General features: G+C 38.4%; 2 protein-coding genes across 3 annotated transcripts in view; one reads left to right on the top strand and one right to left on the bottom strand.

Annotated features, from left to right (window-relative positions):
- LOC133984666 (ankyrin repeat domain-containing protein 13C) overlaps window positions 1-6223 on the bottom strand; it is a 32369-nt gene extending 26146 nt beyond the window's left edge. Inside the window, exons 1-2 of the mRNA XM_062424111.1 lie at window positions 2213-6223; window positions 2-43 (exon numbers count right to left, since the gene is read on the bottom strand). Of these exons, the coding sequence (XP_062280095.1) occupies window positions 2-43; window positions 2213-2606 (436 nt within the window). The 5' untranslated portion in view covers window positions 2607-6223. The remainder of the gene's footprint in view (window position 1; window positions 44-2212) is intronic.
- Window positions 6224-6985: 762 nt separating this feature from the next.
- On the top strand, window positions 6986-18066 carry LOC133984665 (cystathionine gamma-lyase-like). Of its 2 annotated transcripts, XR_009925426.1 has the most exons (13): window positions 6986-7239; window positions 9463-9544; window positions 9667-9762; window positions 9909-10018; window positions 10409-10543; window positions 10675-10732; window positions 10857-10934; window positions 11518-11670; window positions 13215-13336; window positions 14029-14081; window positions 14350-14488; window positions 17166-17246; window positions 17853-18066. XR_009925426.1 is itself a non-coding variant. In XM_062424110.1 (12 exons), exons 1-12 carry the CDS (start codon window positions 7054-7056, stop codon window positions 17181-17183), a joined length of 1230 nt encoding a protein of 409 aa, XP_062280094.1. In that variant the 5' UTR covers window positions 6986-7053; the 3' UTR covers window positions 17184-18066. The 2 variants fall into 2 exon arrangements, 1 of the variants encoding a protein (XP_062280094.1); XM_062424110.1 differs by having other exon boundaries at window positions 17166-18066.
- The last annotated feature ends 3459 nt before the right edge of the window (window positions 18067-21525 follow it).

The raw sequence follows: 21525 nt of genomic DNA, 5'->3' as shown, positions 1-21525 counted from the left end.
CCTTTGTTTCCCATCATGACAGCGAGATGCAGCGGTGTGTTTCCTGAAGAAAGGAGAAAAACAGAATTTGTGGGCAGTCTTTGGTAAACACAATATGAAATGAAAGCACCTGATAAGCACTTCACCATTTGGACTGTCATACTTTGGGTAAATTATGTGTTTAAAATAGGGAGGCCTAATCCTAAGTACATAAGTACATGTCTATTGTGTGTTCTCCTACCATGACGAGCAATATAACAGGCTATTAACCTTCTGCACGTCCAAAATAAGCTTTTAACTGGCGGAGATATGGCTTTTTAATTGACATGAATGGTAAGAGAAGCACACAGGAAAAATAACATTTGCGTCAGTTGTGGAGAAGCACCAGTTTTCTTCCCAGGATGTGAAATGTGCCTCATAAGCACTGGAGAATCCGTCAAGAGGAAAACAAACTGCCCGCTCAGCTCCTTCTAGCTCCTCTTCCAGGGGGAACAGAGGGCAAGGATTCAGAGTAAAGAGGGCCTGCATCGAAAGACACCCTGATGACAGTGAAAATACAAGCAGGGAGGTCGGCTAGCAGTCCCACTGGATGTTATGATAAACTGGAAAGATAAGGCACAATTTCTGGCCACGTAAAGATGTTCTGGACCTGTAATTGTAGACACAAACAGCGAGATCTCAAGTTCAAGTGTAAATTACTGAATCTGTACCCAGAGCAGCGAATGGGTCAGTTATCTGAGGCGAGGTTACACAATACTCTCTTATCCTCTATTATGCAGATCACTCTCTCTGCTCATGTTTTGATGTGCATCTCTGAGGTTTCTGCTGCCGACCAAATTTAATGCATGTGATGGAATATTTTTTATCAATCAAAGCTTTGACTTAATGGCAACACATCTTTACTACAGAACTCCGTATAAATAGTTTTCATTGTAAATATCTCTGGTAGAAAGTAGTAAAAATGTTACAGTGCTGAAATAATTCCTTGATTTATCAATTAGTCATTCAACAACTATGTCACTTAAGTTTGTTCCAGCTTCATAATTGTGGGACTTTATGCTTTTCTCTATGTTATATTATTGAAAATGGAATATATTTAGGTTTTGGACTGCTGCTGTAGATCTACATTGAACTGTTGGTCAGAAAAAGAAAGAAAAGGTCTGAATAATACGAAGATACTATTAATCAATAGTTGCAGCCCTTCTACATTGAACATCACAAACCACTATACCATAATACCAGTAGTATCTGGATGGTTTTATACCACTATGTGTAAATAGGAACATTTGTTTTTGTGATTTGAAAACTGACTCCTTAATAAGCACATCAGTGCTTTTATAACGATTAATTTTTAGACCAATAAGAAGAACGACAAACATAACAGAGCTGTAAATCATTGCTCTTATGGTACTGGCTGTCCTAAATCCTAAAGTAAACACATTTACTGATTTTAAGTGACATCATGTGACAGTCGGGCTTCTGCCTGTATCCAGTGGACGCTGAACTAATGTGTGAGTAAACACAGTGCTGCCACTGAGCCATACCAACCCTTATCAAGGCTGGCAGAACATTTGAAAAATACAGGTTCAAGTTCCACCATCAGAGGCAAATGTCCTGCCTGACCCCTGTAGTCATACACCTTGTCAACACTTTGATTTGAAGACAGACCACATTCCAGTGCTGACACCGAGCACAAGTACAGGCCTTCTTTTGTTTCGACACATGAACCGGAACAAAATAATCTTGTTGTTTTGTGACTGTGGGAGGGTTTCTTTGGAAATGGTGCTGTTATCTGAGCAGACTTTGCTCTGCAGAATGGGTGCTATCAATCCAGGAATCCCAATGTTTTGCAATGGACCCCTGCAGATTGTTATGTTGTGTGTGAATAAAGATAAAGATCATACACACCTGGGCATGTTTTTGTCACCAGTTTCACTGCTCTGTAGATGGGAAATGGCACTAAAGCTTCTGATCAACAAACACTCTTACACGCTTTTTAGTCAGTTGACATGAGTGAACTGGCTTTGAAGTTATCGGAGGGAGTGGACATTTGGGAATCAGTGATAAGTTATAAGGGTGCAGGCCTAGGCAGAGAGACGCCTCGCCTACTTCCAGTGCTGCTGGAGACTGATGGCCTATCAGCTCAAACTAAGCTTCACTGGACCTTGAAATTGGTAGATGGTGATGGGTTTTAGGGGGGATCCCTAATGTGATAAGCTGCTGGTAGACTCACCATGGACGTCTTTTTGGGCGATATTCTGCGTCCGTATGAGCGAAGACAGGCGTCGGACATCTCCTTTAAACACACATTCGTGTACCGGAAAGTCCTGCCCGGTTGGGATAATGGGGTTTTTGTTGTTGTCATCGATGACATCCGATGTTGACAGTGTGTTCGTGTTGGCATTAATCTGCGACTGCTGCTGGTTCTGTTGCTGCTGCTGCTGCTGTTGTGAGGATGCCGACTTGTTTAACTTGTGGTTGCTGAAGATTTTACTCGCTCTACTCTTGTTGTTCGTCTTGGAGGCGGTGAACGTCCCGGTTGCAGCCTCTTCGTCCGGCTCCAGTAAATCCTCGTCCTTGCTCGGCCTGTGGTCCTTGCGCAGGGAGCGGACCTTCTCTCCGGTCATTTTCTAAACAGCTGACGTTACCGGAGCAGAGGGTGTCGTCGCTGACGATGACCCTCCGGGCGAACTGATGCGACTCACCAGTTGGAAGTCTTCACGCAAACACCGGGAAGTGCACAACATGAAAAACACTTAATCCTCCACCGGGTAGGGCAAAAACAGCGCTTCGCTCTTGGACGAACAAATAGCAGCTCTCGTTCAGTGGCTAATTACAAAAACAAACTGCTCACTTTCCTCCTCTCGCCCCAAAGTGCCGCTGGTTGCTGCACAACAGAAGCAGCTCCCGTTGAGTAGTACGGAAGATTGGGCTCATGTCTTCCGCCTCGTGGTATCGCGAGAGTTCAGGGGAGGTTATTATCGGTCATTTCCTACAAGTCGTTCAGCTCACAGCAGGAGTACTGATACACTGATACAGTGTTGGGGAGTAACTAGTTACATGTAAGGGCATTACGTAATTTAAGTACACAATAAATGTAACTGTTATCCATTACTGTTACTGGGAAAAATGTGTAGTTAAATTAAAGTTACTTATGGATATGTTTAATATTAGGGGGGGTTACATCTGAAGTCAGACCTTTAAGATTTTTCTATAAATTGTCAATAAATCATGACGTGGGTTTATTTGGAGCACACATGGGCTTAAATGGTGTCACAGTACCAATTAAGCCCATGCCAGACTTTTGATTTTTTTCATAAAATATCTTTATTTTATATTCCAAAATCTAAATGAACTAGCATAATGAATACATATTCAAATGAAAGCTAAATCTCGCTTTATAAGAAATGATCTCCCTTATACATCATACGTCAGTATCCATGAAAAACACCTGAAATTAGATTTTGGTGGGCATAATGGGTACACTTACCCTAACAGTTGAAAACATTAGTTAGAAAATTAGAAAAAAGTAATCAAAAAGTAATCAAATGTAATAAGTTACATTACGTTGATTAAGTAATTGAAATAGTTAGGCCTACATTACTTATTACATTTTAAATAAGGTAACTATAATCTGTAACCTATTACATTTTCAAATTAATCTTCCCAACCCTGAGTACTTAAGTACAGAACCAAGGTGCTTGGACTTTATTAATTCATTTTTATGCTACTTTTTATTTATTTTGCAACCACATCTCAAATATTGGGCATTTTACCCCCATCTACATTTATTCCACACAAGGCTGGGTTATTACCGCCAGGGACCCCTGGGCACTACTGAACAACACCCCGCCTCACCCCCACCCCCCAAAAATGTAAATTTATGTTCCTTTTTGTTTTTCCTTTTTTTGCTTTCCACCAGCACTGTCCATTATCCTCTAATTGATCATTTTCCCCACCACACTCATTGATACAACCTAACCACAGTGCACTGTGGCCTGCTAACCAATAATCACTTACACCCAACCAGTCAAAAATAATTAAAATCAATCATGAGACCCAGTTTTCTTGGAAACAATTGTTATTAAATATTTTTTCCGATTGGATAACGCTGCTGTCAGGTGGAAAGCAAGTAACTCCATGTTTTGTTTTGGACATAGTAGGTTTCTGATAGTAACCATAATTATCAAAATCAAGAGAAAAGGTCAAGCTTTGTGTAGTTTTGCTGTGGAGCTCGGCAATAAAAAAGCAGGCACTTTTCTTTTTTTCTCCCATCATTGAGGGCCCCTTTATACTCGAGGGCCCTGGGCACTTGCCCAGATAGCCCATGGTAGATCCCTCCATGATTCCACAACTATAAGTCAATTGTATTTGTATAGCACTTCATACACAATGGCAGTTCAACGTGCTTAACATAAGCATGGTTGGACTGTATAGTCAGTGAGCAAGTCAGTATATAATAACCACGTACTTTGTCAACATACATTAATGTTAATAACATTTTAATAACCTACCCAACAAAGCAGTTACAATTAACTTCATCATAACTGGTTACAACAATAAAAATCAAAACATAAAAAAATATGTACAGTATAAAAATGTAACACTCTGGGGGCCATGCTGTATAGTTTTACTTTGGATACCTGTGTACTTTTACTTTGAAGTGAAAGTTTGAGTGTTTTCTTTTTTCTTTACATTATGATGGTATGATGATAATGTAAAAGTACATAGTGGTATTGCTACTTTTATTTAAGTGAAGCATCTGAATACTTATTTCACTACTGACTGTTTATACACAGTCAGGGATTGGCAGTGGTGGAAATAAATAATTAAAAAATATTACCATAGTAAAAGTACACTTTTACTTATTTAGGTACTTAGGTATCAATGAAACATCAAATTTCAAAAAGTAATACAAGAAAATGGCTGTGAGTGTTAGGCTATATTATGATGTATTAAATTACTGCATTGTTAATAGCACTGACACCCTAACATGTAAGTAACATTTTACTGTTGTTGGTCAAGGTGTAGCTAATTTAACTTCTTGATATTGGGCAGTTCAGTCCAATAAATTCATCATATGTTCTGAATGTAAAGTCTTAATATGTAAAGAAACCAATGTCAGAAGAAGTATTCAGATCCGTTACTTAAGTAACAATACCAATATTATACTTGAGTAAAAGTACAGAAGTATTATCAACAATGTGTACTTAAACTTTGAAAAGTAAAAGTGCTTATTTTGCAGAATTGCTTCTTTTTTTCTTTTTCTTTTCTTTACCAGGAAGCAGCATTTTAAAGCTGTATTTGGCTGTAAAATTCAACAATTATACATAATGCTGGGTAGATAATCTGTAACAATGTTTTATAGCTTTTATAGGTCACATGGTTGGTTTTGTGTAGCCTAAACTCTTAATCTGCAAAGAAACTAATGACTCAAGCAGTTGGATAAATGCAGGGAAGTAAAAAGAACAGTTTCTGAAATTTCATATGAAGTACCATAGAATAAAAATATGCAAGTCATATGTTTGTCAAAGCTACACTTAAGTATGGTACCACTCCTTCAAACAGTATACTGTACTGCTTTAACTGGAGCTTATTTCCCAAAGCCATACAGTTAATGAACACACTAAAGTTAGTAATTATTGTATGGTTTGTGGAGCAGTATAGGCTATTGCATGTTTCTTCATTTGCATATGTGTCCTTTATGCTTGCACTGGTGTTGTATGTGATATAATGTACAATGATTAATTCCACCAGTGTAGCCATAAAAGAAACTTGAAACATTATGGCATTTAATCTCTCAAAATGTATTATTTTGTTCCCTCTAAAAACATACATGTGATAAAACACCACATCAACCATAATGCTTGAAATAGTCTAGAGTAAGATAATGAGATACAACTTTTTCCCTCCTGTAATTTAAGACGAATGTTGACTTGGACATATGTTCTGGATTACTAATATGATAATTAAAACATTACTAATCCATCTGTTGTTTTTCTTCATATGTCCAATACTGTCTGTGTTTCTCTTGCACTTTTCAGATGAATACATGACTGTGTTAAACTACAACTCTTAGTTGAAAGTATTCTTTCTTCTTTCTTTTCTGCTGCCTCTGATTATATTTTAATCTTTTCGTACTTAACCCAGCGCCTACTGTACCAGCCACTATGTACTTACACAACAAATGCACAGTGCATTACTGTGGCACTACCATTGTATAGTGTGTATTCAGTACATATTGGAGTTGAAGTCGATGATTTGATGTGATTTATCTGGCGTAATTGTATTTTTCATGGACACACATGGGACATTAGTTGGGAATCAAACCTGTGTTAGTTCAGTCTAGACAAGCTTGGTCAGGGTGAAGCAGCAGATAGTAAGACTATATCACTGAGTCATCGCAGAGCACTTCCTCCCCCTATGGCGCAAGAATGGAAACACAGATTTGGTTGTGTGTGCCACCACGGGGAACACATTACACAAAATTCAATGTATCATTTAACAAGTTGAACAAGTATATCGGACTGTGAATGAGAACTACCCAGAGTATAGTACAGAGTAGTTAATGAAGTTTGCATTTCGTCATTTCAATAGGATTTGGATTTTATTTGACTACATAGGCCTACATGACAATCGCAATCCTGTTCTCACTGTTATACGCTCAGTGGAGCTGATTTCGTGTCGTGCGTAACATTTTTAACAACATAAGACAAAAGGATTTTTAAAAAAGTGTGTACTGACTCAAACAACAGGAAACGTTGCATCAGTATGGCTAACACACACACACACACACACACACACACACACACACACACACACACACACGCACGCACGCACGCACGCACGCACACATAAAAAGAACGCTAACAACGTGCGCGTTCACGTGGGATGGACGCCCTTGTCGATCCACCAATCAGCGCCGTCCTCTCCTTGTTGATGAGCACTGATTGGCTCCCGGCGACAAGCGCAGCTCACAGCTCCATTAAATGTTTTTTCCCTTTACCCATACAGTGGTAATGCATACGCACCCCGGCTTCACTTTGTGTCACACATCGCGCACAAAGCTTCGCCATGGATCGAAAGCAACATGAAGGCGAGCAAAGCGACGTGTTCGCCGGCTTCCGCACTGCCTTTAAATCTTTTGCCACAGAGGCGATTCATGTTGGCCAGGAGCCGGAGCAGTGGAAGTCAATGGCTGTAGTGCCGCCGATATCTCTTTCTACCACTTTCAAGCAGCTCGAACCAGGAAACCATGCAGTAAGTAGCCCGATATGCCTTGGTTATTTAAGGCGGGTGGTGAAGCAGGGGGGGTGCACGTGCGTCAGCGTTATGCACGAGGATCAAAGTGGGCTATAGATTAAAATTAAGCTGCTGGGGTATTGTTTGAAAAATGTTTAATATAATAACGTATAAACAGTATAATGTATACATTTTAAGACGATCTGTTTCCCATCAGTAAAGAAATATATTATATACTATATTAATCACAATAGGAAACTGCAGCATTAAAGCAGCCTCAGACCTAATGACACGTAAGAGGAAAATTTAAAAAAAAAACATAACAATAAAAAATGAAAAATGAGCCTTATAAACGTATAGTATATACTATAGAGACTGAATCTAAAGCTAAAATATAATCACTATGAATACGCATTGCTTGGTAATATTCTATACAAAGTGCAGGTCTATGAACTGTATATTCTCTATACTACAACTATACAGTGATATATACTGTATACACAGACATATATAGGTATGTAAACTATAGGAATGTGTAGAGGTATAATACATATGTGTTAATGTGCAGGTATCTACACAACATTAAAATAATAGATTATGTCAGATCTCTTTTAAAGTCTCCTTTGTATGTGTGTGAATGATGTATGAGTACATGTGTCATACTTTTGTACTGCCGGTTATGTCAAACACAGTGGTACAGCAGGGGGTGTTCCCCTTTTATTTAGTCAGGAGGTGGATCTTTTTTAAGAGTTCGATTTTGCTTCCCTGTCTCCCTCGGTGTGACACCCAGGCACCTAGGATAATTACACAGCTGTTTTCCCCTCTCACTCTTACTAGGCATTATTTGTTGTCCACATGTGTTAACTCAAGAAGGATTGCCTTTTGTCTCTGTCAATGCCACAGTAACTGCACTGATACACAGATAACACTTAAAATGACAGATAGTAGTTGATAGAAGAGTCCGTTTTTACTCTACTCTCTATTCGTTTATCACTGATAACACACATTAACTAACATCAATATGATGACAATGTGTCAGATTTATCTGATTTCCAACTGCAGTCCAGATTGACCTTTTACATTAAAATAAACAAATATAGATATGCAAAAATCAGGCAAAACAAGAAGTCACATGTATTTGTATTCAGCATGAATGAAAGCAAACCTTGCAAAGCCTTTTAAAAACAGACGCATATAAGCACATATGGCAACCAGAACCGACTAAATATCACAAATGATTTCAAAACTACTGTTTTTTGTCTATTTTTCTCACATAGGCACTGTCCATGGACTTTGAACTTTCAATTTTTGACTCATTTTGAGGTATATGTATAGCATTTACAGTTAAAACTAAATCCTTAATTAAGCAACCAAATGAATAGAAATACCCATATTCACTGACCCCTATGATCTACTGACCTTTTGACCTTATTGAGACCCTGGCACGCTTGGCCCCGCAATATTCTGATTGAGCTCACAATGCCTCCATTTCACACAGAGCAGACCGTTCATAGAAAGTTCAGAATATCTATTTTACCTTTTTATGTTAAATAGAAGATGGCAGTGGCTGCTGTTGGTTCAAATTGAAATAATGCAAACAAAAATAAACTTGTCCACCCAGGAGAGTAAAAACAAGCAAATGTAATATTTGCTTTGCAGCTGTGTATTTACAGATGTTCTTGTTTTTGCAGAGAGAGAGAGAGAGAGAGAACTAGATAAACCATTGGCTCAATGCCATTCATGCTCCTTTTATGACTGAGGGCAACAGCCTCCAATGTCTACGGCATTTATCCAAACATGCGTCTAGTTTTAAAGGTTATGTGTATGGATAGTGTTGAGGATTTACTTAAACCTTTCATCGCCGCAGTATTTTCAACAGGTGTTCGTGGAGTCTGTTATGTCACATTAAGTAGTTTCTTAATGGTGGCTGCCTTCAATGTCACAGTCATTTTAGACTTGTGTATACTGTAATAACACATTTACACCTACACAAACATGTACACCTCTCTTTGTTAGTGGCAAGTAAATACATTTATAAATGGTGTTGATTTTTTAAAGGTGAACAAGTTAAGATGCATTTATTTGTTTTTAGTGTTCCAGTTCTGCTGACAACATTGCACTGAATAATGTACTCTTGTATTTGGATGACCTGTCTGCATCCACAAGTCATTTGAATACAGTGTGCTGTGTCATCAATGTGGGTTTTGGTAACTGAAATGTTATAATGCTATTTTTGTGTAGGGGTTTGAATATAGTCGGAGTGGAAACCCTTCAAGAAACTGCCTGGAGAAGGCTGTGGCAGCTATGGATGGAGCAAAGTACTGTAAGTAAGACTAAGATTTGTGCAAACCGTAGCCAATCATCTCCAAGTAAAGCATCCTCTGGTGAAATAATATGCAAAGGTATTTTTTTGTCTTGATGACTTTTTGTGCTTTCCCCCTGTAGGCCTGGCTCTTGCTTCGGGGCTGGCAGCCACAGTGACCATCACTCACATGCTCAAGACAGGAGATGGCATTGTCTGCATGGATGACGTGTACGGAGGTGAGTTGCCCTCCTGTGAGATGTTTCTGCATGCGAAATGCACTTAATCGAACTAAACTCCAACAAAATGGTCGCTGGTGTGAAAGTGAGAGCACACTTTTAGTTTTAAATCATCACTGACTGAGTTTCACCTTCTTTATTGCAAGGCACAAACCGTTACTTCCAAAGGATCGCCAAGGAAATGGGTCTGGAGGTGTCTTTTGCTGATTGTACAAAACCAGAGCTGCTCAAGGCCACTCTGAAGCCCAACACCAAAGTAAGTCCAAGACCAATATTTGAAAGTGCTCTTTGTTGTTACAGGAGTAGTTGTTTGTGTACAGGTTTGTAGTCTGGTCTCTCTGCCAACAGATTTGATCATTTTATAGGTGATTTATTAAGTTAGGGAAAGAAAGTCCTTAAAGTGATTTCTTCTAGTCTGGCTTTCCTAGAATGTTGCATAATTGGGTGGACCCTTTTTTCCTTTGTGCACATTTGAATCAGTCACCATGAGTAAGCACTTTATAATGACTGTGTTTGCTGCTATTGTGAAATAACAACATTAGGTGAGCTGTCTATCAGTTTTACCACGTTGCAGCATGAGTTTGCATCTTTCTGTGTCACCCTCCTGTCGTTCCACTGAAATGACGTCATCTTGTTTCCTGTGTAGCTGGTGTGGATCGAGACGCCTACTAACCCAACCATGAAGGTTGTCGACATCAAAGCCTGTTCTGATTTGGTCCATGAGCACAACAAAGACATAGTGGTAGTAGTGGACAACACCTTCATGTCTGCCTATTTCCAGGTGAGAGTGACAGATGTGCAGTTCACACTCTTTTGATTACGAAACAGCAGCTTAATAGTTTCCTGCAATCCAATTCCAGTTCATGTGGAAACAAGTCACTTACTGAGTGTTTGTCTTGTGTACACTCTTAGCGCCCCTTGGCTTTGGGAGCTGATATCTGCATGTGTTCAGCCACAAAATACATGAACGGTAAGTTCAATGCAAACACAAGTATATTTGTTTTCTCATTTTACTCGCACAAGATCTTTATTCTCATACAATTACTTGCGATTTGGATATACATTTTCTCTTTTTCCTGTCATTTAATTGGCAGGTCACAGTGATGTAGTCATGGGTCTGGTCTCAGTAAACAGGGACGATCTGCATGAGCGACTGAAATTTCTGCAGAATGGTGAGTAGAAAGAACAACAAATGCATCTCTCAGATGATACAGTGTTTACTACAGATTTCTTTTTTTTGGCCCACCACATGTCAATGAAACAACATTCATCAGTTTGAGGATTTGCAAATGAGATGTTTTCTACTTGGACTTATTTGTATTAATACTGAACCAATTAACTAGCTCAATGAAAGTTCATGATCTCTGCATCAGCTCTTCAAAGCTGTTTTAGAGAAAGGTCAAAAAGTCAGCCATGAATCTTTAAATTTAATAGTCTGAAAAAATAATTGACTTTAAAATCAGAGATTTTTAACCAGTTACATACCAAAGTTTAAGTGTGATTCAAGGAGACAGATAATAGACTTGTGTCAGACTTTAACTTACTGTCTTGCTCTGCCACACTATGGTTAAATCAACTTGACCTACATAAACTCATTAAACAACCAGAACATGCTGCCGAGGCCAATGCTGCGTGCCAATTTCAAACCTTTTCAGAATGAAGTATTTGTTTATGCATATGTTCTTCGCTTGATTGGGTTTTTGGGAGGTTTCGTAATCGCTTTTGTTTCTTTCATGTGATCTTGCCTCGGTTCAGCACTGGGTGGTGTACCGTCTCCCTTCGACTGCTATCTGTGTAACCGTGGCCTGAAGACTCTACATCTACGGATGGAACGGCACTTCAAGAATGCCATGGCTTCTGCCAAGTTTCTGGAAGCTGACCCCAGAGTGGAGCGTGTCATCTTCCCAGGCAATATAAACAAGACATGTCTGATATACATATCTGTTATAATTTACTGCTCATATTGTAGCGGCATACAGTTTGTGTGTACCTCTTATCTCTCTACTACTAAACTATACAACTGTTACACATTATTATTATATTATTACCTGCTCCGAGAACAGATTAGCTGCTGTTCCAATTCTTATTGTGGGTTATTTAAGTTCACATTACCTAAGAGATGCTTATTGCACTTGCACACAAAGGTATCTTTTTACCAAGTGTTGTAAATCAATATCAGAATAGTTAAGTATGCTTTTTCAATGTTTCTTCCATTTACAAATCACACTGCAAATGTTTCAGGGAGTCAAAAGGGGAACAATTATAGTCTTGTAACTTAAAAACTCAACATATTGAATAAATCACGATTCTTGTCTGATTAACTCTGATGTTCATACCAACAAAGAACACATGAAGAGCAGGTTTGAAATGCACAATTCCTTTCAGACTTTGAGCTTGTCTTTTATCTTATTGTTAGGTTTGCTAATCATTCACAACTACTGGCTCTCAGATGTCATTAACCCAACTCCCCATACATTTTAACCCTGGCATTTTAAGGTTATCGCTTCCAGTTACTTAGTTACATTTGCAGCTACACCTTACATCTACACCTGCATCTATGTGAATGGCTGTAAACCCTCCACAGTTAGAATAAACTACTCATAGTATGTTTGCAGTGAATACAGGGTCTCTGCAGGTCTTGGAAAGTCTTAAAAAGCATTACATTTAGTTCAAATAAAGCCTGAGAAGGCATTAAAATTAAATTTTTGATTCGTTTTTCATTTCCTGCTGTAGACAGTAACATGGGTAATAACATTTTTGTATGTGATTGCAGGCTGTCATGAGATATTCCACATTAATAAACTAAAAGTGAAACAGATAGGACAGTTTACTGTGCAGCAGGAAAGTGATTCATCCTTTTTTCTGGAATTTCAGTCAGCACCATCAGATATGTTGCAGGTCATTACATTTCATTCTGTGTGGTATTGAAAAGGTCTTAAAGGACCAGTGTGTAGAATTTGGTGGCATCTAGTGGAACAGACTTTTCAGATCCTCTTTCACAGAACCTTCCATGTTGCACCGCCATGTTTCTACTGTAGGCCAGAAAACCAAACACTGGCTCTAGAGAGGGCCTTTTGTGTTTCTTTGTGACTTTTGCAGCCACTGTAGGTTCTCTTACATACTTGGAAGGTGATGGGGAGGTATATTCAGCTCATTGTGATCTGCAACCTTACTGCTAAATGCTACTAAATCCTACATGCTGGTCCTCTAAAAAGTCTTAAATTTGACTTGGTGAACCAAGCAGGAATCTTGGAATGTGCACTTTGACACACTTTCAAAGAAGCACCTAAATTAAAAATAACAAGCAAAGCGAATTAACAAAGCATGCTCAAACCTGCACATCTTCCATGTGTCTTTGGTTTTGTTGGTTGAATTCACTATAGGTGGTTATTACAGGATTTGTTGACTTGACTGACTGGTTTGTTCTGTTTTCCCACCCTCTCTTGTAACAGGCCTGCCCTCTCACCCCCAGTATGAAGTGGTGAAGAGACAATGCACCGGATGTCCGGGGATGATCACCTTCTACATCAAGGGGAAGCTCGAGCATGCCACCACCTTCCTCAGTAGCCTCAAAGTAATTTGACAGCAAAGTTTTTTAATTTAAACTTAACTGTTCACAAACTGTAGTGTGAGTTTAGAAATTGTGTGATGGCTTTGTGATCAGAGCGGCTTATGTTCAGTTTCCCAGACTGACAGGGCAGATGGAAAAAAAGCACACCGATTAAAAGAATGCTTCGGAAAGGGTAGGGCATTTCAGGGCATTTTAATCTCACAGATATAGAGAAATATTTTACTAAGGACAAGGTCCTACGCTGATAATGTTGTAAAAAGCTTTTGTCAAAATTTTATGACTGAGATAAATCAGAAATTGTACTCAAAGAACGCCTTTGAGTGTTTGCCAAAACCAGTCAAGTTTTTCACCTTTACGACCATCTACTTCACCAAATTTGTCAGTTTAGTTGCTGATTTTGAACAGTTTTTTATTTAATCATCATGCCTCTTTATTTATAATTGGTTCATGTTGCCGAACAAAGAGCAGATTGTATTTAGCTGTCAATAAAACACCTCCATATGTTTGCTGTTAGGATGTTAAAAAAAATCATCCAAACAACAAAATGAAAGAAAGTAGTTGTAGTTGATTGTTTATCTTCTTATTTTTACTTAATTTTTCAATACTATTTTGACTTTTTCCACACTATTTGTGTATATATGTGTTTTACTGTACTATATTATCCCCTAATGCCTCCTGTCCTCTTCTTACTTCAGATGTTTGCGATAGCTGAGAGTCTTGGTGGTTACGAAAGTTTAGCAGAACACCCGTAAGTATCCCTTTTATTGTTAGTATTAAACATAAATTACTAAAACTGACTTACATTTACTTTAACCTTAGCTGTAATGCAACAAATGGCACCACAAGAGGGCAGCAGAGATCAAGAATAAATCCTTTTCAAGTCTTTCTCATACGTGCCTTTTATAGAAACATTTAATTTCGGTTATGACGTCTCTCTCCTAATCTCTGTTAAAACATCAGGATGTTTTCCACTATGAGGCTCATATTTAACCAACATGTCCTCTATCATAATTCAGGGCAATTATGACTCATGCATCAGTGCCAGAAAATGAGAGGAGTGTCCTGGGAATCAGTGACACACTCATTCGACTCTCTGTGGGACTGGAGGATGAGGCTGATATCATTGAAGACCTGGAGCAAGCACTGGCTGCTGCTGTAAGTATCAGACAAACAGGCTCTCTGATCAATGCTTTGCTCATTGATAAGTGTTTCTCAAGCTGTGAAGGGGTTCAACGTGTGACTTAGTGACAGCAGCCAGTTAGCTGCAATTCAGGTTTAACAAAGGAGTCAGAGTTACGGCTTCTCACTGATTATGCACCACTTGTTAATGATTTTTAGAACAAGATCACAACAGACGTAGGATAGACCATGATTAACAGAGTTTCCTTTCATCTTCCCCTGTAGCAGGTACATAATTAGGCTCAACAGAGGTTAATATCAGTGGTTTTGTTTGGTTACATTTTAAACCACAGCTAAATGTTTTTTCAAATCATTCAGCTGTATGTTAGACATTTGAAAATGTACATTGACAAGCTGCCATTGTATCATAAGGATGAATGGCTGCTCATTCATCCTGTATAGACATAATACACATTGCTTGATTGACAGATTGATTGCAGCATTTAGCTTTGTGGTCATGGTCAGGCAGTCAGAGTGTAAAGCTTTCGAATAACTTCAGTGTAAATCTGAGTCTGACCAACACTGGATTTTTGTGGCAGAAGTTGATACTGACAGCAGGGAGTAAAAAATCTATATATCAAACTTAAATTAAGAAAAAGGATTTAAAAAATACTGTCTATAACTTAAAAAAATATATACATATATGGCAATACAGATATATCTATGATAGGCCAATATTATATATAATATAAATCTGTAAATCTGAGTATATATTACTTAATACATAAATACATGATATTCGATAGTACAGTTTAATTTCTAAGTATAAATGCCAGCCAACAGAAAATTGAATTCACCACAGCACAGTACACTCTGATCTCTACAGTTTGAATGCTGTGAATGCGATCCAGATGGCACACGTGTGGCTAATGATTAATCACAGAATAAATGGACCCGTGGCTCTGTGTACTTTTTCAAGTACACAATTATATCTAATCTCAAAGCTGTGTGCCACGAGAGTTACGGCCTGCTCTGGTGATGTAGATGTAATGTAAAAAACATCATTTAAAACAAGCAGTGCAGTTTCCAAGCAGTGAAAAAAAAAATGTAATCCAAAATAGAAAACCACTGGATTGGTATTTATTTATTGTGCAGAATTCAGAACGTATGCCATAATGAAGACAAATCATCTGCAGAAGAAGTGAGAAATATCTTGGGAACATTTAGGGAGAGCCAGGCCAGGAAGGGTTGCAGACCAGGATTGAGTTAGGTATGCAGTGGTTTCATGCCGTGCACTTTGTAGAGGGCTGTGACGCACCCTCCCATCCCATAAACCCTCTCTCCCCGCTGCATGGTCAGATCCATCATGCACTGTGATTGCTTGGTGGAAAGAGGTTTCTGTATCTCTGCTGCGGTCTGGGTTTAAGTCCCTCTCTGAGCAGCTCACTGGGGATATTCATCCATTTGCACTTGCTCAGCAAATCCCAGACATTTTACACTGTTTATATATAATCTTCTATAGTCTTCTTTCTGTTGCCCTGTTAAAGTTTAGACACATGTTTATAGACTCACACAAACACTCTCATAGCCTCATGTCCTGAAAAAATGCATGAAGTTGATTTATTAGCTGCATTCTTTTTCTTTGGGTTTTTTTGCCGTGGAAAACTTTCCAACTATTTCTGCTTATGAGAGCAACACATGAAGTACTGCAGTGTTCCCAGAATCCATTTTTAAGTTTCTTCATTTCATTTCTCACCTCCGTGCAGTGCTTTGCACCGTTGCTTCTCAAATCTGGCATCTCTCCCCCTCTTGGATGGCTGGTGTCGACATCTGAGGTTTTATTACATCTCTGTCTTTCTCTGTACTCTGCCTGCACATGGCGGCTTTATCAAACAGAGTATTTGGCTCGATTCCTTGTTTGAAAGGTTTATCACAGGTTTGCACCATGTGGAAAAGAACAGAAACTAATGAAGAAAGCAACAGCTCATTTAGCTACTATTTGCCCTTCAAGATCCACTTCAAGTGTATATATTTAGCTCCAGTGTGCTGGTTTTGGATGATTCACTTCTAGTTCCCACCTACCGCATTACCATCAGGAAGGAATTTGAATTTCCTAAAACTGGTTTGCCACCTCATGCAACAGTCTCCCGTTGGGTGGCCTGCGCCTCCTCAGATCCAGATAATGTCTCTGAAATCCTCTGATGCCCATCTGTAACAAATGGTATTTTAATGGAGACAAATATCTCTAATGACTGTCTGTTGTCCCGGGAAAAGGCACCTCTGATTGGTGAAGCGTTTAATTGGACGGGACAACAGGTTAGAATGGGGAAGGCGGCTTAATTTCCGGTCAAGTGTCCTCATCCTGAGGTTAGTTTTGAATCACAAACTTGGCTGCTGGTTAATCATGTGGAACTCTCCAATGGGTGGATACCATTTTATAATGTTGTTACTGTAAAATGTTGTGTCTGTGGTGTTTTATTGACCGTTTGTCTCTGTGGTGTGTTCTCTGTTAATCTGCTTTTGACTCCCCTTTATTGCAGACATTTTGGCATCCTGCCTAAGCTCATCAAGCAAAGAAAGAAACAATAATGATATTGATAGTGCTCCTTTTTTTCAAATTGTAGCATGTTGCCTCAGTGGATTGTTTCCTGGATGTGAATTGTAAGAGTATTGATTTCATCAGTCAATTTTCCTCTCCCTTGTCTTTTAATAGCATCCAAAGAAGAAGTGAAACATCTTCAGGGCATCCTCGAGGCTGAGGTTGAATCAGTCGCACTCAGAATGAACACCAGAGGTACTTGAAATCATCTCAGTTCAACACACGAACAGCATAGATTCACTTATCAGGGAACAACTTGTTCTTGAAATTATACAAATCATGATATCTGTGAATAATTAACATAATTTTTACTTGATAATCTTATTGATGCATATTTTGCTAGACCATCAGTTGTTATCTTATTTATCGTATGCAGGTTTTGCTTTGTTTTTATGTTTGTTTGTGTTTTGTTTGGAGGGCTTTAATGGAGCAAAGTGATACAAAGTCCTGTTCTGTCAAGACTGATACTAAATGAGGTTCTGCAGGAAAAAAAACACCAAACAGAATACTTTCCTTATAAACTAGCAACAACCATCTACTTCAGGTTGTATCCTCGTTTGATGCACAGAACCTGCCTTCCAAATGAAAAGTTTTATATCACTATTATGTCCTTAGTGCATCTGCAGCTGTAGTGTACTTGCCTTAATTCTTAATTCTTACTGGCATATTTTGTAAAACATGTAATGTGTCTATGTATTAATGAGAATACAAACTAACAAGACTGAGACAGAGATCATGCTGCCACCTACTGTCCAAAAGTCAAAACATTTTTCTCTGTCTTCCCTGTCACCATCTGTACAGCTTTATGGAAGCATTAGATGACTGTCCTCACACCACGAAGAACAAATAATCCTCAAAAATGAATGAATAGAAATATGTGTAATTAAATGCATAAGCACAAGTTTTGTTTGACTAGAATTGTGTGTGCTTTGTTAAGAAGAGTAGAGGAATCCACTTCCTCATGTTTGAGACTGATCAGGATATTTGCCAAGAATAAAGGAGTGTTTGTTACACATGTTGTCTTGCCTTATTTGGAGTACAATTTTCCAGCAATGACGATGTGTTTTCTTTAATAGTGACAACTTTGATTAGACATATTTTTAGAGAAATACTCCTATGATACCTTCCTAAAGGAGTATTTTTCTAGAAATATGTCTAATCAAAAGGGCAATGTGTATCCATGACCTCAAGTGAACGAATTTCTCCCAGAACAGTTTTCTATTCTGGTTCTGTTTTTGCAGATAAGAGGTTTTACCTATGCACTCCTTCTTCTGTTTCCCCCTTTAGTCACGTATCACATCACTGCTCAAGTATACGCTTCATTTGGGACAGAGCGCTTGTGATCAATGTCATTTATGTAACCGACAAATCCATTAAAATCAGTTTGGAGTATACGTCTGTGCGTCTCTCACTTCCTCTCAACTGTCTTCCCGTACAAACACGAGTGGAGTAATTGGGAGTTCGGCATCTGTAACTGTGGCAAGTCAATATGCCACATTCAATTTAGCCTGGATAATGGTGGGCTGCACACTGGGGTTTTAGCTGATGGGTCAAATGAGCTTAGCTGCTATCCTAACGATGAAACCATCAATAGCATTTCCACAAGGACACTGAAGGTTTCAGTTCTCAGTCGAAGACCAATTATCATATTAAAGGTTTTGGTTGAGTGTAACTTTAATTTCCTGTTACTATGACCATTTAATGGATTTTACACCTCCAAGGAGTTTTTGCAGCAGCTATTCATATTTTGTGTAAGCCTCACAATCCCTCAAAACTCTGCCGAAGCACTTAGAATTTGCAAGTTCAGGCTCATGTCTTATTTTTGCACCACCATGGTGCCTCACAGGACTTTATGAACTCTGACATGTCTGGTTAGTGGATTGGGGCAATAAGTGGTCAAAATGGAAACAAGACTGGAGTAGCTGCCACTGAAGTGTTGAAATTCAGCTCATAAAACACTAGGACTCGACTCATACTGTGATATCTTTTCACTGAATTTGTGTCTAGTTGGAAAACATCATTCAACGCAATTCAAATTTTATTTTGTCAACTCCCTTCACTCAGCCACAGCCTTTTTTGGAGAAGGGGTCTCCATCAGCTCAGTCTCTAACATGGACAAAAAGTCACTCTGATGACACTGAATGGAGTCATGAGGAGTCATGTTGTGGCTACGTGGGGTTTTGGTGTTTGTGTAACAGATATGATACATTCGCTGCCAAATGATGTGTACTTTAAATGAAATAAGTAGCAAAAGTCGTCAACATAAACATAAAGTGGTTGTTGTGACTTCTAATGAGTGTTTCAAACTGTTGCATCATTGTTTGAAAAAAGAAAGACAAAAACACCCACTTCTGCTCTCCATCACTTCTGTTGACACTCATATAAGCAAATCAGTAGATAAGAGGTCTGGAGCTTTGAAGGAAAATGCTGTGTGCAGAAAATGCAAATATTGTTACTCTGAATGAACTTTTGAACCTTCATTGTGCTGCATAATTCAGTAAGTGCTTATTGGTCAGTCGCTGGTCAAAAGACATCTACATGTCTAGGTTGCAATTCGACTTAATTTTGTTACAAAAGATTTCCACCCCCCCATTTTTGTTGCATATAAAATGTTATTTCAACAGCATTTGAGTAACTCATTTTAGTATGTTGTTGACACTGAAATATCATTACTTAAATGAAAATACAGCTATATATGTATACTTGTCTAAAACACATGAACCATTTGACTAAGCTTAGTCTGGTCTATGATCCCATACAGCTGGGCAAACTATCTACGGATGAATGTGATATTATCAAAAGCTCCAACACAGCTACTAAATGGACATTGTGGTGGTGAGATTGTTTTCTTTCATTTAATTCAGTTATGACCTAGGCGTTTAGTTGTTTTTCGACCTGCAAATCATCAAATTAATTTTTACTCCTTCTTAGTCTATGGATTATTTTTATAACACGTCTCTAGACCAGATGTACAACAGCAACAATAAATCATCTATATTCCAGGAGCTGTTGAATTAGTGATGAAAATTTGACCCTGATCAAGTGTGGATAGTTTTCGCCGTATGAGATGATTAGAGATCCCTGTTTGTTTTAGGGAGGACAGACTTGGAATTGAGAGGCAATAGCATGACATGTCTCTACTGTGTGTTTTATTGTCCATGTAAATTAATGCGGGTAAACATGAGGGTACATAAAGCTGCTTTGTAGTTGATTAAAGCCCCATCTGTGTCCAAGACTATTTAAGAGTTACAGAGGAAAAATACCTGCAGTCACAACAGGCAAATAATGTTGAATGGAACATGTTGCCCTTTGATTTCAATTTAATTAGCCCTTAACCTTAAAACATATAGAACATATAGAAGCAGTTGATTGAATAAGACGGCCAAATGAACTAAACAAAAAATGACCCCAGTGCAACTGACCTTCAGAGTATTACACTTCATGTACAGTGTCATGATATAGCTTAGTCGTAATAGATGTCCACATTGATGTTCATTTTTATAGTGTGTACATGGCTCACTGTAAATGTCAGCCCTGTCAGCTCTCACACACAGACACTGTAAACAAAGAATAATTAAAAAGACGCAAACACAGTTGGACTCAAAACATTACGGAGCATAGCAGTCAGTAATTCACATATGACGTCTAAAAAAGAAAGAAAGTGCAAATGGACTGGCAGCGGTCATTATATCCACAAATTACTCTAAAGTTTTGATGTTGTGTAAAGTTTGGCCAATGAATGACTCATTCCTTTCTGAGGATTTGTCTGCTGAAACACTGCTGAGCCCTGTCATTAAATATAATGATGTTAAGACTGGAAGAGAAAAAACATTTAGTACCTTGCAGGGCAGACCGTATAATCAAATGTACTCTTTAAAAAGCAGAAATCAATGTTTTAATGTTACGAGTGATGCTGGCAAGAGACAGATCTTCATAGGCAATCACATTGTGTTTATATATGCACCATTTATTGGACACTTCTATACACATTTAACACAGAGTTCAAACATTTTGGCATGAACTGCTGCTAAGCCTCAAAAATGACATTTTGCATTTTGCGACTATCAGACTCAACATTAGTGGCAGAGGACGACAATGAATTTGGCTCCAGTTTTTGGGAGCTTGAAATGTACTTACATGCAGAAAAAACAGATGACACAAAGAACACAAGAACAGGCAAACATCTAAACAAAGATAACAAAATAAAGAGATGTAAGCAAACTTACATAGGTTCTGTGTTTATTTAAGTATTGGTAATCTCTATGTATATACATTTGAACATTTATGGTAAATGGTAAAAGGACTGCACTGATGTAGTGTCTTTCTAGTTTTCTGACCACTCAAATGGCTTTTACGCTGCAAGCCACATTCATCCATTCACACACATATTTACACACACATAATCTGGGAATCTAACTGCTAATGTTTCAATTCATGGATGACCAGCTCTACTTCTTGAGTCACATGTGAAGGT

Source organism: Scomber scombrus, chromosome 8 (assembly GCF_963691925.1).
Source record: "Scomber scombrus chromosome 8, fScoSco1.1, whole genome shotgun sequence".
Classification (NCBI taxonomy): Eukaryota; Metazoa; Chordata; class Actinopteri; order Scombriformes; family Scombridae; genus Scomber; species Scomber scombrus.
Note: the sequence above shows the minus strand (reverse complement) of the source record. Positions and strands in the feature narration are given on the sequence as shown.

Bases quoted from the DNA above. Each gene is read 5' to 3' on its own strand.
- LOC133984665 (XM_062424110.1), top strand. From the start codon at position 7,054: ATGGATCGAAAGCAACATGAAGGCGAGCAAAGCGACGTGTTCGCCGGC. The intron at 7,240-9,462 runs GTAAGTAGCCCG...ATTTTTGTGTAG, and splicing joins TCGAACCAGGAAACCATGCA to GGGTTTGAATATAGTCGGAG. The intron at 9,545-9,666 runs GTAAGTAAGACT...TTCCCCCTGTAG, and splicing joins TATGGATGGAGCAAAGTACT to GCCTGGCTCTTGCTTCGGGG.